Below are 16,797 nucleotides of genomic sequence, written 5' to 3' on the forward strand. Positions count from 1 at the left end.
TTATAAACTTTTAAAATATAGAGACCAATTTGCAATTTCACTAAAAGTGTAGGGACCAACTGTATAATTTAACCTAAAATAAAGGGATTTGGATCCTCTAAATTTTGAATTTTTACTTTAGAGGGTAAAGTGTGATCTTCTACCCTTGAATGATTTCTCTCTCATATTTACTCTTGACCCACCACCTATAAAATAAATGGTGAGAGATCATATTTTACTCTCTAAAATGAAATTCAAACTTTAGAAGATTTAAATCCAAAATAAAGGACCACATTTAAACGAAAAATAATGCAACCTATAATTATTCTCTATAAACACTTCTTTATCCATCACCTTGTTCTTCCATATCCTTCCCTCTTCCTCACTCAGAATGCAATCCTTTACCATCATTATCCATGTCCTCACCTTGTCCTTATTGTATCATTTCTATGTGATTCTAGCTCAGCAACCTTACATTGGTGTGGCCACAAATGCATGTTCCCAAACTCTTAACTCAAATTCAATCCTTGGTTACACTTGCAATGGCTTGAAACCTAGTTGCCAATCTTACCTTACCTTCAAGTCTCAAATCAACTACAACTCTGTTCCTACAATTTCTTCTTTGTTAAACATTGATCCCACCCAGCTTTCCAAAGCGAATTCCGTTTCCCAGAACGCAACCTTTGAAATAAACAAGCTGGTGATTGTTCCTGTAAACTGTTCCTGTTTTGCTAATCAGTATTATCAGTATAACACTTCTTATAAGGTCCAAAGTGGAGACAACTATTTCATCATTGCTAACAACACTTTTGAAGGCCTTTCAACATGTCAAGCAATGAAGGATCAAAACAAAATCGATGAGTTAAAGCTTTCACCCGGTGATAAACTTAGAGTTCCTCTTAGATGTGCTTGTCCTACAAAGAATCAAACAGAGAAAGGTTTCAAGTACCTATTGAGTTACTTAATTTCCTTTGGAGATGATGTTTCTCAAATCAGTGAAAGATTTGGTGTCACCATTGAAACAATTCTTGAAGCTAATAGCCTTTCTTCACAGAAACCAACCATCAATCCTTTTACCACACTTTTGGTTCCCCTTCAAGAAAAGCCATCAAGTTCACAAACGGTTATGACTCCACCGCCTCCGTCTCTGTCGCCATCGCCACCGCCTCCGTCTTCTTCTGGTGGAAGTTCAAGCAAGACTTGGGTCTATGTGGTTGTCGGAGTTGTCGGAGGTGTAGTCTTAGTCTTAGTTTTAGTCCTCTTCTCCATCATTTTCAGGAAGCATTTTATCAGGAAGAAGAAGAAAGGCAATTCTGTGATTGTGTCCAAGAGCTTTGAAGCAATTGAGAAACAACAGGGGAAGAAGTTGGAGGAAGATTCAGAAACATTGTCAGAGATCATATCCGACATAGCACAATCATTCAAGGTTTACAGATTCAAGGAACTGCAGAGTGCAACAAATGATTTCAGTTCCGAATTCTTGATCAAAGGGTCGGTGTATCGCGGCCTTATAAACAGAGATTTAGCTGCAATCAAGAAGATAAACAGAGATGTGTCTAAAGAGGTACAATTGCTGAACAAAGTGAATCATTCTAACGTGATTCGCCTCTCCGGCGTTAGCTTCAACGAGGGACATTGGTATCTTGTTTATGAGTATGCTGCTAATGGACCATTGAGTGATTGTATTTTCATGGAAAATGGACAGTTCTTGAGTTGGAAACAGAGAATAAAAATTGCATTGGATGTGGCCACAGGACTTGACTATCTTCACAGTTTCACTTCTCCACCTTTTATCCACAAGGATTTAAAATGTGACAACATTCTTCTAGACGCTGATTTCAGGGCGAAGATTGCCAACTTCGGCCTCGCCCGGTCGATACAAGGCGAGGAAGACGAATTTTCGATGACAAGGCACATAGTGGGGACAAGAAATTACATGGCTCCTGAGTATTTGCAGAATGGTATAGTGTCTACAAAGCTTGATGTCTACGCATTTGGGGTTATGGTGGTGGAAATACTCTCTGGAAGAGAGGTTGCTGCTATCTACGAGGAATATGACAAGAAGAATTTAGAAGAAATTTTAAGCAGCATAGTTAAAGAGGAAGGTGATCATGGAAAACTAAAGGAATTTATGGATCCGTTATTGAAAGGAAATTATGCAACGGAGCATGCTGTGTTTATTATTGGAATGATTGAAAAATGTATAAAGAAAGATCTAGCTAGTCGACCTTCAATGCAAGACATTGTGTCATCTTTGTCCAAAGCATTGGACTCATTGAACTGGGAATCCTCGGTTAATATCTCAGGATAGCAGGGCTTTAGCTAAAAAAAGAAATTGATGTTGTGACTTTTGACAAATCTGTAGCTTCTTTATTTCTTTCTCTTTCTCTTTCTCTTTTTCTTTCTTTATTCCTTTCTAAAATACTATAAACATCATCTCCTACTTTATTTATAATCTTCCATGTTCTTCACGTACAAACGAAATAAAAAAAAAAAAAAAGGAAACGTTCCTTTGATTTTAAATGGCAATATCAAATCACTATTAAGAGTTTGACCAATACTCGCACATATCAGCATATAAACACTGAACAAGAAAGGCTCAAAATTGTTGTAAGAAATTTGACAATAGTTTAGTAACTCGCTTATTTTAAAGGTAACTACTCTAATGAATATATGAAAAACATCTTCTTATGATGATTTTGGTTTAAAAAGTATAACTTATTTATTTTGCTACACTTTAAACAAAGATAATATTTTTATAGCATATGAAAATTAAGCTCTAAAATCAATTATCTAATGGTCAAAATAAAATATCTTTACATGATAATTATAAAATTTTCATTGAAGTACCCACCAATTTTAAATGGGTTAACATTTTACAATCTGAATCACTTATTTTAACGGATAAATCAGTTAACCTCACAAATTTGGCTCAATTTGATAGTTCTACTCAAGTCCTCAAGGAATCAAAATTGCAGGAACTTCATATACAAACCAAGGTGAGAAAAAGATGTGCTCATTTAAATCAAATAGGTTGGTTTTCCTAAAAAATTACATATCCATATTATTAACTCCTAGTTTTAGATACTCAACATACCTACACATCACAACCTTGAGTATTTAGTTACAAAACTTGATTTATTATTCAAATAGCAGAATATCAAGGAAACTTATTTCTCACATCAAATTTCTTGCACTGCTTGAAATCGAAATCTTAATGGCCATAGACAATAAATTACTCACTAAACCAAACAATGATCTTGTGCACAAGACAGCCGATCCCAACTTGTGACAACTTCTAAGAGGATGGAATGTGCCATATATACTAGGCCACCATGGATAAGCAACAGAAGCACCGAACTAGGCTTGCAAAAAGCTTGCATACTTTGCCCCTAAGAAAAGCCGTTGGATGCAGAGCAGTGCATTTTTAGTAACCTCGGTATTCTCATGATTCATTAGTTTCATTACTCGTTCCTTGGCTTTAAGGTCCGCCACAATGATCCGGCCAGAAGGATGGTGCTGGATGAACTGTGAAATGTCAAAGCAAGCAACAGCCAGAGTTCTTGGATCACTAGACGTATCAAGAATTGTAACTAGGACCCTTAGAATCTGAAACGAATGAAAACTGTTAGTGAAATCATATAGAAGGCACTTCATATGGCAAAATTAATATAGCGAAATCATCTGACCTTGCTTTACAATTCTTTCTCTCCACACAAATTGAGCGGAAAGAAACATTCAAGATTTTACGAACGAACCTAATCATGGAATCCATGGTGCAATACAGACAACCTACTTCAACAACTAAGTGGGTTTTCTACCTTCAAAGGAACAGATCTTTTGAAACCTTTGATCATAATTAGTACCCTCTTCAAATGAATAACCACAGTCGACAGTTTCTTATTCCTGTCGACAAATGCTCTTCAAAAGCATTTTTCAATAGATTTGGCCAACATCGCCCTCTTATTACTCATCACAAAACAGATTGTAAAGAAAGCTATAAAATTTATTTTATCCTTCAACAGTGGGGTGAAGACAGAGACCAGAGATCCTGTAAAAATCACTAATGATTCCATAATATATTGCATCCTAAATTCCTAATTATGTATTGTATACTATAGGTTGAACAATCAGATTTTCCTAATGAAATTACATTATCTCTTATGCACAAGAAAATACATCTTAGCACGATTATTAAGACACCCTGCCACCTCCTGGAGTGGCCAGGCCAAATCAACCAATGTAATGATCACAAATGGAAGGAAACCGTCACAAAACTAAACGAATTCAATGGAATACTTCAACTAGTTCCCCATCATCTAGCCTAAGACACGCACAAAATCAGAAACACAAGCTTGCTATCTGGCCAGTAAGTATCTTCAACCAGCACTAATTTTCAATATGAAAGGACAAAAATTTTGTAGCAAACAATGCAAACCATTTATGTTTCTGTTAGGGACTTGGTTAATATGGGGTGCCAAAGGTCCCATGTCAAGTGGAATGAGATACTTGAGTTGTATTTAGGGACAGTGGCTTTTCCCCTCTTAACACCTTGCTTTAAAGTTGTGGTTTCACTCTTTCATTAGGCACTTAACAGTTTCTCAGTCAACAATTTCGGGCATGCTCAAAATAATAAAATTTGAGGCACACAAAACAGAGAGATAATGCGCATATATATATATATACCTGGAAGTCATTTTCTTCAAAGTGATTAATATTTTCTCGCCAAAACAATGGATCTTTGTGCATCGGGGACCAATCCAGATGACCAAGCAGGACTTCTTGCTTGTACTTATCAAAAGAACTAAGTTTCTTAATGTTATCTTTTAGCCCTTCTTCAAGAGAATTCAATGCCTCCAGCAGGTCCTGTGGCAATCAACATAAGTGTTGGGTAGGCACCATGAGTTAGATCAAAAACAGGTAAGTGGTGAAAAAGGTTGCCATTTGAAAACCACCCGCAATGTTTAGTTTTAATATAATATATACTTCAAGAATGTGGAATGTCAATATTGGGACAGCAACAAAGTATAGAGATATATAATATTCAATCATTAATAAAGTCAATTCACACAAAAATAAGCTAACTGTAGTTTGCAAATAAACTAAATGAACTTTGGTGAGCCTCCCCCAGTATGTAGTTGAGTTAGTAACATAATGCAAGGATGTTCATGAATGGTAGTGAAAGAAAATGATGTGAAGGAAAACAAGTTAGTCATGAGCCAGCCTTCAAGACAATGATCCTAACTGCATCATAATTAAGCGATCCTCAACGATTTCCAAAATAATGGTTCCTCAGAATTTCATTTTTTTCAATTGAAATGAATAGCACAAAGTTGTATGCTGTTCCATAACCTGAGAAGGATGGGAGCAAAGAAGGTTCAATTGAGGTAGGTTCTAGGGGCAAGAGAATTCCACCTTGACCCTTTATTTATAGTAGAAAGAATAGGAGAGGGAAAGGGGAAAATGCAGGGAATCACCTGCTGTATAATTAATGAGGCCATGTGGCGGAGTTATTGGGGAGGTGTGATCTTAGACAGATTCTGTTAGGAGAAAGGAAAGAGTCTATTATATAGAGAATGAAAGGAGAGAAAGTGGACCCTTTTTTTGTTTTTTTTGGGGGAGGGGGGGAGGGGTCTACGCAAGAATTGGAGATAGAATTTGAGGTTCTGCATTTTTCAGTAATTCCATAACTGGGAAGGGGGTGATATCACACTGATATACTCCTATCCCTGAACTTCCAATACTTTGTTGCTTCTTTTTACCATTTTAATTGGTACCACTTGTTACATATGCCTTCCAAAATGTTGATACATAATGGAGAAAGAGTGCATGTAATGTAAGGTACCACTTAATCTGTAAAATGCTAAATATGAGCTGAATGGAAACATATCCAACTAAGGGCAAGATTTGTTTTCTCTGTGGTTGTTGATAAGTAGATAAGCTTACGATGATGACAAGTACAAATAGATAGGAGGACTACATGTTCTCTTTACAAGATCATGAAAGTACGGTAACCTGTATACTTACTGTGATTGACCACATGGAACCACTTAAAATTTTTATTGCACAAATAGAATTCATCAGCAAAAGCAATTTTAGGTCCTTCTAATTCTCTCACCTCATCACTCCAAGCTTGAGCTTTTAAACTCTGAACAACTTGTGGCAGCTGAAAGTCAACCATCTGAGCACCCAAACTCCCTTTTGACAGCAAGTTTCTAAGAGTCAAGACCACTACTCTAACTACCTAAAAAATTGGCAAGATAAGTGTGCTAAGGTTAGACCTTTATGCCACATAAAGTTATAATACCAATACTTGTTATCATAGCATGGATGAAAATATGTATGATGGAAAGATAACACAAATTCAGTGAATGAAAAAAGACTGAACTACATTATTTGAAGTGAAAAAATTCAAACAGTTAAACTCAACAACTCAATACCTTCTCTTTTGTAGAAGTCTTAACAACGTCAATAAGTCGTGGAAGGGCCCTCGAAGTAGCCAAATATTCAATTGCCGGATCATAATAGGATAGCAGCCATATGCAGAGACATGCTTCATACAGAATCTGTTACAGAAGAATTTCTCAATTAACTCCTTTGATTCCTGAATATTAGGCAAGTACTCTCACAATTTTAATCAATAATATTTCTATTTATAACCTAATCCGGATGTCAAGAAATCAGGAAAATCCAGATATACCACCAAACCATTGTCATTGAAAGAAAAGAATTTGATCAGTATTTGTCGATTAGGGTACATACACCTAAGCAAGCATGTTTAATATAGCCAGCCATCCATAACCAGATGCAACATATAGATAATTTATTTTTGCGCAAGCATAAAGGGACTATAACTACACTAGTGGATAATCCACCCTTCTTTTTATTAAATGTGTGTAAAAATAACAAATATAATATTAGTCAAAATGGTAAGTACCATATACTCTAATGTCTTGGGCTCAAGTCTTAGAAATAGCAAAACATATTTTTTATGAATTATGTATGATGAAAGGTACTTTAGGAATAAAAATTTGTTCACCAAACCTCTCACATTCCCATTATATATAAAGATATAGGATGATGGGTACTTTAGGAATAAAAAAGTTGTGTACGAAACCTCTCCCATATTCCCATTATATATAGGAACAGATATCCCACGCTTACAAAAGCAGTCAAGTTATTCAGGTTCTCAGAGACAACTCCACAAACTTACCTGAATAGATTGTTGGGTGGATGCTGGTGAAATCAATGGCACAAGCAACTTCACTCCATCTGCTTGAACAAAGGAAGACCTAACCAGATGTTCCTTAAGCAGAGTTGCTAAGCAATTGACAGCAGTTGGGACTCCACGATTGGGATGAGATGGCTTCTTGAGCTACAGAGATAATAATTATAATCAGATATATGCTAGAATCCATATAAAGATCCTAGTCACTTCACCATCTTTGCAATTTCAGTAGGAATCCACCTACACAGAACTTAGTCTCTTTACCATCTAGCATCACAATTTGGCATTTTATTCTGAAGTTCCTTTTCAGAATCTATAATTTTTAGAACATGTTTATCTCTAGACTTTATTCTCTCAAATTGATTATTAATGCCAACATTCATTTAACAAAGATTATCCATTAATGAACTGCTCTGAGGCAAGAGTATGCAACTTTTGGGAAATACTGGTAACAGTAATGTATTGGGCACGCCGCATGCATGAGTACTTACTTGACAAACAAATATTTTCAATAAAAAGATAAAAAATAAAAAATTGGGTATGACATAAGCGCCACTGGGTACAGCAGGGTGCACTCACTTAACTAAAACTATGTCACTTGGTTTTGTCTTTCTCTCCCTCGTGCTGCAAGTTTCTACTGAAACCCCAACCCATCTCTTTCATTTTCATTATGTTTCCCTCATAATTCACAAATCATTCTTCCTTTTCTCATCTCTATCGCAACAAGCCACTGCCACTACATCAGTCATTGGCCAGCACTCCACTGCTGGTAAGCAATACCAGCAGCAGCAACTGAAACCCAACTAGCTAAGAACATGACAAGATTGTGGAACCACACCAGTGGCAAGGTGGCAATCAAGAGTACAATGGCAACAACCATACCTCTACCTCCAACCCTGCTTTTGCCTTCTTCATTCTGCCTTAGTGCCCACAAAGTTACAATTGTCTAAGAACTGATACAATAAGACTGATTTTGTTCTCCTGCATTGTTTTCACAATGTGGTTGCTATATTGCTATGTAATTTTTTAGCAGAAATTTTGCTGAGAAGTATTTTCATATGACTCAGTCAATGCTGAATGAAAGTGTTGAGAAATATTGCTATGCATAATGCATACTTGTTTAGAACAAAATTTTATTCAGATGTAATGCTGATAATAGACTTGTTTAATGATGAAATTCAATATCTTTTCTATTTATTATGTGAAGTACCAGTATCTATCTATACTGGATATGGGTATAGTACCAGTATCCATGCAATATAGGAATTTATTCCAGGGACAAGAAAAAGAAAGGAGAACATTTCAGTATCATATACCTGTTCACAAAGCCATTTTACCAATGCTCTCAAAACATCATCAATAGTGGTGAAGGGTTTCTTTGATGTATCTCCATTTGAAACAACACCATTCTGATTTTTAGGCCTGGCACTGCAGGCAGAAAAAGATGAATAGTTAAAAATATAAATATTACCTGTAAAAACAACCTACTGTTAGAATTAAGTCTAATAATTAAATGTGGGCATGCCTCAAGGTAGTATTACCTAACTATCAAAGCAAGGATCTTACAACTTTTCTCTTGTATGAACCAGTTTCCTTTCCAAAGCAACCTGAAAGATGAACAACGTTTGTTATTTATTTTGTTTGCAACCATAATTACGAAATACTGAGAAAATAATTAAAATAGTTAAAAATTATACAACATCATCTTCCCAAGTGGTATATATAGCTTTTCCTCTTCAAGTTGTAGAAATTGGTTGAAAAGATACATGTACTTGTTAAGAACTCAGATATGTTACATGTTAAGGGTTTGTTTCATGAACCTTTACTAAAAACAATAATCTTCCCAGAAAGCATGTATACCACATAAGCATAAATGTGATAATGAATTAATGGATCAATGTGCAAACTGGCTGTAGTAGAAAATTCTGAAGCAAGTTTGCTAATATTTGGAAGGTCACGGGTTCAAACTGTGGAAACAGCCACCGATGAAATTATCAGGTTAGGCTATGTACATTACACCTTTTGAATGCGACCCTTCCCCGAACTCTGCGTTAACGCGGATGCTTGTGCACTGGGCTGCCTTTTTTTATTTAAGTTTGCTAATATTTGCCATCATTTTCAAAGCAGACTAAGTTAACATTTAAAATGCAGAACAAAAACACATGATTTGACTAAATACTTAACTTAAGAAAGGCTCATAGGTATCTTCATCTGAAAGGGAGCTATCATGAAACAATCTTGCTCTTTTCGGGTTCGCTGGAAAGGACAACAATTTGAAGTTTACTTCACTATTAATGCACAGGAATATAACGAATAAATAATGTATGAATAATTTTTTATGAATCAACAAAAGGGCCAGTTTCGACAAATTACCAGCCAGCATCTCATCAATTAGAGCCAAAACATATTCTACAGTATCTTCTTTGAAAATATCACGCAAGACATGAACAAACACGCGAACATAAGCCGGACCATCCTGCCACCAAATTCAGTATTCAATATCATCCAGAACTTAATAGTTCTTCAAAAACCAAGCTCAACTTCAAAAAACACAAAACTAATAAAAAGATTACATCATCGAGCAACTGTGCTCTGTGACTCTCTGATCGGTGATCATAACGCCTTAAGAGCTGAAGGCTTGTGCCAGAGATGAGCTTGGTAGACATGTACGTCTCCCATGGAATGTCCCTCCTCAGAACCTTCCAGAAAACATTACAACAGAAAATAAATGTCACTTGAAACATTACTACAAGACTACAATTACAATCTACGAGAACTGACAAACTAAAAACCAAAAGAGACTCGAGCACAATAGGGATTTTGCAATCAGATCGAAGAACAGGAACATAGAGAGATAATGGATCGGGGTAAAACCTGGTCGGTGGTTAATTCGGCATGGTCCATTGCAGTTTGAAAACCTAGAAAACACAAGGTTTGGTTCACTGCAGCAGAATTCGGTACTGTAAAAATGAAATGAAAGTGGGGTGAAGCAGAAGTGAAATTGAAATTGATGAATGAACAGCGAAAAAGAGAGAGAGAGGAATGAGCAACCGTCTTAATTTCTTACACGCACCCGGTGGAATCTGATGGTTTCAGGAATTCAGGCAGAGATAAGAAGAGACAATGAAGTTGGGACTCGGGAGAGACAGGAAATAGATCAGTTTCGGAAGAAAATAAAGTGAGATTGATCATGGATCGGGGATCCTTCCCTCCACGTCCATTTATACACTACTGTACAGATTCAATCATTTTTTTTCTGCCTTGTGCCACGTGGGCTCTCACCTCATTTTAGCAACGTTTGGAAATTTAGTAGGAATTCTCATTTTGTTGTGATAATACTTTATCACATCTTAAGTGATGTCGATTTTTGATGATATATAATTTTTTTAAAGATGACTCTATTTAATATAGTTTAAAAAAGTGTCATTATTTACGTATATAAATAGAGGTTTAAACTGCTGACACAACACATAATTAATAATCAATATTAATATTCTTTTTTTTATACTTTTCTTTCTTTTTTACATACGATTCTATTTAGTATATATATATAAAAACTACTTTTATTATATTAAAATAATTATATAGGTGAACATTAATACTAAGAATTTTATATTTATATTCCTCTATCTTATATTTATGTTTTCTTTATTTATTTATTTCACAATACATTATTAGCACGAGATTCTGAACATATTCTAAGAAGACGCAGGTAACAAATTTTCATTATGTCAAAACTCTCTCATCTTGAATTTAATACTCTTGATATATTTGGAAACAACTATTTATCATGATATTAGATGCTGAAATCCATCTTGATTCAATAGATCTTGGAGATACCATTAAGGCTGAAAATAATATATCTCAGAAGGATAAAGGCAAGGCCATGATTTTTCTTCGTTGTCATCTTGAAGAATGATTGAAAAATGAATATCTCACATTAAAAGATCCCGCAGATCTGTGGAAAGACCTTGAAGAAAGGTAAAATCATCAAAAGACGGGTGATACTTCTTCAAGTTCGATATGAATGGACGCAATTGCATCTATAGGATTTTAAATCCATAAATGAATATAATTCTACAATTTTTTGAATCACCTCACGAATGAAATTATATGGGGAAAAGATATCTGATAATGATATGTTAGAGAAAATTTTTTCGACTTTCTATGCCTCAAATGTGCTCCTGCAGTAGTAGTATCGAGAAAAAGGATTTATAAAATATTCTGAGTTAATTTCTTCCCTTCTTGTTGCTGAATGCAACAATGAGTTACTCTTAAAGAATCACGAAGCGCGCCCAGCTGGTACCGCCCCATTTCCTGAAGTAAATGCGGCAAATCATTACCCCATAAGAGGTAAATGATAAGGTTTTGGTAATAAAAAAATTTATGGAAGGAAATAGAATTATGTTCAAAAGAGAGGATCTCACCAGAAGTGGGATAAAAAAGGAAATATTTGGCAAAATAAATCAACATATGATAAGTGTTTCCGTTGTGGTGGAAAGGGTCATTGATCGCGTACCTATCGTACACCAAGGCACCTAATCGATCTTTATCAAGCATCCTTGAAAAAGGATGACAAAGAAAAAGAAGAATATGTTAATACTATTATTGGTTCAAGGAATGTGATAGAAGGCTCCGGAAGAGCTATAATTTTGTTTCCTGGAGGAACAAAATTTATAATAAATAATACACTATTATTTACCAAGTCTCTAAGGAATTTATTGAGTTTTAAAGATATTCACCGAAATAGATATCATATTGAAACAATGAATGAGGGAAATCATGAGTATTTATGTATCACAACTCATGATTTAAATAAAAATGTTATATTAGAAAAGTTACCCTTGCTTTCATTTGGGTTATATTATACCAAAATTAGTGCAATTGAATCACATGCCATTGTAAACCAGAAATTTACTAGCCCAAATAAATTCATAACTTGGCATGATCGATTGGATCATCCGGAAACAACCATGATGCGGAGAATTATTGAAAACTCCCATTGACATTCACTAAAGAACCAGAAGATTCTTAAATCTAGTGAATTTTGTTGTGCTGCATATTCTCAGGAAAAGTTAATTTTAAAGCCATCACCAGTAAAGATTGGATTTGAGTTCCCTGAATTCCTATAAATGATTCAAGGCGGTATATGTGGATCTATTCATCCACCATGTGGATCTTTTAGATATTTTATAGTCCTAATAGACGCATCTTTGAGATGGTCACATGTGTGCTTATTATCTTTTCACAACCTGGCGTTTGCGAGATTATTTGCTCAAATTATTCTATTAAAAGCACAATTTTCAGAAAATCCAATCAAAGCAATTCATCTTGTTAATGCTGGTGAATTTACTTCCCAAGCATTTGATGTTTATTGTAATGGAATAAGTGTTAAACATTTAGTACCTTATGTTCACACACAAAATGGGTTAGCAGAATCACTTATTAAACGCCTCCAATTAATTGCTAGACCATTACTTATGAGAACAAATCTCCCAACCTCAGTTTGGGGCATGCTATTTTACATGCCGCAACACTTATTCATTTGAGGCCAACGAGTTACCATCAGTTCTCTCCTATGCAATTAGCTTTTGACCAGCAGCCAAATATTTCCCATTTAAGAATATTCGAATGTGCGATATATGTTCCTATTGCACCACCTAATCGCACCAAAATGGGACCCAAAGAAAATTAGGGATATATGTTAGATATGATTCTCCCTCTATAGTGAGGTATCTTGAGATACAAACTGGAGATGTATTTAAAGCCCGGTTTGCGGATTGTCATTTTGATTAACCAAAATTTCTAATATTAAGGGGAGAGAATAAGCTTCCTGAAAATGAACTTAATTGGAATGCATCATCCTTGATGCATCTAGATCCTCGATCAGGGCAATGTGAACTAGAAGTTCAAAAGATTATATATTTGCAAAGAATAGCAAATGAATTGGCTGATACATTTTCCAATACAAAGAGGATAATCAAATCTTATATGCCAACAAAAAATGCTCCAATTCGAATTGAGGTCCCAGTCGGACAAATAGCCACTGAAACAAATTCACGCCAGAAGAGTGACAAGCCTGTCGGTTCCAAAGACAAAAATCTTCGAAAAAGAAAAGAGGTAAATACTATTCCTGTTGAAAAAGATATAGTAAAGACACCGATAATTGTCCAAAATTCTGATATTGTTTTAACGCCAGAAGACGTTCAGGTACCCGAGAATTGTGAAAATGACAAGATCTCGATAAATTATGTCTTTACAAGAGAGAAATGGCACCGAAATAAGACAATTATCAATGAAATATTTGCATATAATGGTACATTAAATATCATGCTTGAAAGTAAAGATCTTGAGCCAAGATCAGACGAAGAATATCGACAAAGAAATGATTGGCCAAAATGGGAAGAAGCCATGAAGGCTGAGTTAGACTCACTTGCAAAACGTGAAGTCTTTGGACTTGTAGTTCGTACACCAGAAAATGTAAAATCAGTTGGATACCGATGGGTATTTGTGAGAAAACGAAATGAGAAAAATGAAGTTATGCGCTACAAAGTTCGACTTGTGGCAGAAGGTTTTTCACAAGGGCCCGGTATAGATTATGAAGAAACGTATTTCCCTGTAGTGGATGCGATAACATTGCGTTATTTGGTCAGTTTATCCGCATATCAAAAACTACATATGTATTTAATGGATGTGATAACAGCCTACTTATACGGCTCATTAGATCGTGATATCTATATGAAAGTCCCTGAAGGCTTAAAGATATCTAAACCATCAAATGTATATTCACAGGGATTATACTCAGTTAAATTGTAAAGATCTTTATATGGTTTGAAGCAATCTGGACGAATGTGGTATAATCATCTTACTGAGTATCTGGCCAAAAACGGATTCAAGAATGATGATATCTGCCCATGTATTTTCATAAAGAAATCTGCATCTGGATTCATTATAATTGCTGTGTAAGTTGATTATTTAAATATCATTAGAACTCCTGAAGAGATTCCAACAACTATAAAAGCTCTAAAAGAAGAGTTTGAGATGAAAGATCTTGGAAAGACTAAATTTTGTCTCGGCCTGTAGATCGAACATACAAAAAATGGGATCTTTATCCATCAAACAACATGCACAGAAAAGATCTTGAAGAGATTTTATATGGATAAGTCACATCCCTTGAGTACCTCAATGATCGTAAGATCTTTGGATGTAGAAAATGATCAATACCATCCTAAAGAAGATAATGAAAATATTATTGGTCTTGAAGTACCATATCTCAGTGCTATTGTAGAGCTAATGTATCTTGCTAATAATACACGACCTGACATATATGATTTGCTGTGAATTTACTAGCAAGATATAATTCCTCTCCAACCAGAAGACATTGGAGTGGAATCAAATAAATCTTTCGATATCTTCATGGAACGGTTGATATGGGATTGTTTTATCCCTATAGATCCAAGTCACAACTAGTTGGCTATGCAGATGCAGGATACTTGTCTGATCCACACAAAAAGAGATCTCAAACAGGATACCTGTCATATATAGTGGTACAGCTATATCATGGAGGTCCACGAAACAGACGATTGCGACAACATCCTCTAGCATGCTGAAATACTAGCGATACATGAGGCAAGTCGCAAGTATTTTTGGCTCAAGCGTTTGATCCAATATATTTTGTCATCATGTGGACTGATTGATCATAAGATAGCTCCAACTGTCCTATTTGAAGATAATACAGCATGCATTGCTCAACTTAAGGATGGATATATCAAAGTCGATAGAACAAAGCATATTTTTCCCAAATTCTTCTTCACTCATGATCTTCAAAATCAAGGGACAATTGATGTCCAACAGACCCGTTCAAGTGATAATCTGGCAGATTTATTCCCAAAGTCACTCCCGAAATCCTCTTTTGAAAGATTGGTACATGAGATTGGGATGCGCCGATTTCGAGACATTAAATAATGTTGACAAGAAGGGGAGACTGTACTATTTTTTCCTTGGTAAGGTTTTTTTCCTATTGGGTTTTTCTTGACAAGGTTTTTAATGAGGCAATCCCATCACAAAGGATTTTGTACTCTTTTCCTTCACTAAAGTTTTTCCTATTAAGTTTTTCTTTAGTAAGGTTTTAATGAGGCATAATCCTAAATGGGCATCCAAGGGGAGTGTTGTGATAAGGATACTTTATCACATAGTTATCAAAATCGAACCGACAATTGACCGGTAAAGTTACTAGGTCACTGGATTAGTAGTTCAACCGATGGATCAATGGTCGAACCATTTAACCCGATAATAATTAAATAAATATATAAAATTATAATACAATATTTATTGAAAATAAAAATTAATGTTTAATATTTCATATTATTTAAATTTAAATAAATTATATATAAATTTCATTAGCTTATTACTTTAATATGATATATATATAATTTATATAAATTATTAGTCTTTAATTTAACGGGTCTAATCTAAAAAAAATTATATATAAATAAAATTGATCTTACACATATGAATTAGTGTATGGTTGTAAGTTTAGCATTCTCATGTGAACTTTATTATTATATATTTTATTATTAGCCTATAATTTTCAAAGAAAATGTTTGGCTTAGTGGCAATAGTATTGAAACTTTTGCACAAGGTTCTTGATTCTTGTCCTACGTTTTTGTGAATTAATTCACAAAAATAGAGGCTTAAGTCCCTGACACAACACACAATTAATAATCAATATTAATATTCTTTTTTTTTATACTCTTCTCTCTCTTTTACATTTGATCTTACTTAGTAATATATATATATATATATATATAAACTACTTCTATTATATCAAAATAATTATATTGGTGAACATTAATACTAAGAGTTTTATATTTATATTCATCTATCTTATATTTATATCTTCTTTATTTATTTATTTCACAACACATTTCAGTCTTTTTTATATAATTATTTAATTATAATATAGTTATTCATTCAACTAGTAATTTAATGCTTGAATAAGTAATTTAATAAGATAAATATTTAAAAATTATGAGAATGAATTATTTTTTGTCATCACTTTTAGTCATTAATCTAATTTTTTTAATTTAATAATCTAATAATATATTTTAACTCATATTCTTAAACATTTATGATTATTTTTCTTGGTGACTATAAAATAATAAATTGGCCCATGCAGGTCTCGAACCTGCGACCTTCGCGTTATTAGCACGACGCTCTAACCAACTGAACTAATAGGCCAGTTAATATTTATGACTAATTAACTAAAAACAATAAATTTTAATAGCATTCTAACATTTTTTATTTAATAATTCAGTACTCGGACTAAGTCACTTAGATATGATAATTATGTGATTGAAATTTAGATGCAGTTAATTTCATGCGAAATTGATAATTAAGAATGGTTAAATAATTTGACAGATTTAACTAAATTATCATCTAACAACTCTTAATTATTAATTTCGCATAAAATTAACTGCCTTTAAATTTCCACCTAATTATGTCTTCAAAGTTCAATCTTCAAACACACTGACCACTGATTCGCTCGATCCAGCTTTTACGGGTTAAACCGGACAACCGGCGGTCCGGTT

At 34.4% G+C, this 16,797-nt stretch overlaps 2 protein-coding genes and 1 non-coding gene across 5 annotated transcripts; 1 reads left to right on the plus strand and 2 right to left on the minus strand.

Moving 5' to 3' along the window:
- Window positions 1–230: 230 nt before the first annotated feature.
- Window positions 231–2,434, plus strand: LOC112788976 (lysM domain receptor-like kinase 4). Its single transcript, XM_025830667.3, has one exon. The coding sequence runs from the start codon at window positions 371–373 to the stop codon at window positions 2,288–2,290; it is 1,920 nt and encodes a 639-aa protein (XP_025686452.1). The 5' UTR covers window positions 231–370; the 3' UTR covers window positions 2,291–2,434.
- Window positions 2,435–2,979: 545 nt separating this feature from the next.
- Window positions 2,980–10,554, minus strand: LOC112788984 (V-type proton ATPase subunit H). Of its 3 annotated transcripts, none has more exons than XM_025830679.3 (12): window positions 10,281–10,554; window positions 10,082–10,167; window positions 9,781–9,906; window positions 9,581–9,683; window positions 9,391–9,463; window positions 8,749–8,814; window positions 8,524–8,635; window positions 7,193–7,354; window positions 6,420–6,545; window positions 6,098–6,223; window positions 4,666–4,845; window positions 2,980–3,588 (listed from the first exon to the last, which is right to left on the minus strand). In XM_025830679.3, exons 2-12 carry the CDS (start codon window positions 10,109–10,111, stop codon window positions 3,340–3,342), a joined length of 1,353 nt encoding a protein of 450 aa, XP_025686464.1. In that variant the 5' UTR covers window positions 10,112–10,167; window positions 10,281–10,554; the 3' UTR covers window positions 2,980–3,339. The 3 variants fall into 3 exon arrangements, with proteins under 3 accessions (XP_025686464.1, XP_025686473.1, XP_025686481.1); XM_025830688.3 differs by having other exon boundaries at window positions 10,275–10,503; XM_025830696.3 differs by having other exon boundaries at window positions 10,259–10,404.
- A 5,819-nt stretch (window positions 10,555–16,373) lies between these two features.
- On the minus strand, window positions 16,374–16,447 carry TRNAI-AAU (transfer RNA isoleucine (anticodon AAU)). The gene has a single exon. It is a non-coding gene; the product is annotated as a tRNA-Ile (tRNA).
- Window positions 16,448–16,797: the final 350 nt, after the last annotated feature.

This window comes from Arachis hypogaea, chromosome 1 (genome assembly GCF_003086295.3).
Source record: "Arachis hypogaea cultivar Tifrunner chromosome 1, arahy.Tifrunner.gnm2.J5K5, whole genome shotgun sequence".
Taxonomy (NCBI): Eukaryota; Viridiplantae; Streptophyta; class Magnoliopsida; order Fabales; family Fabaceae; genus Arachis; species Arachis hypogaea.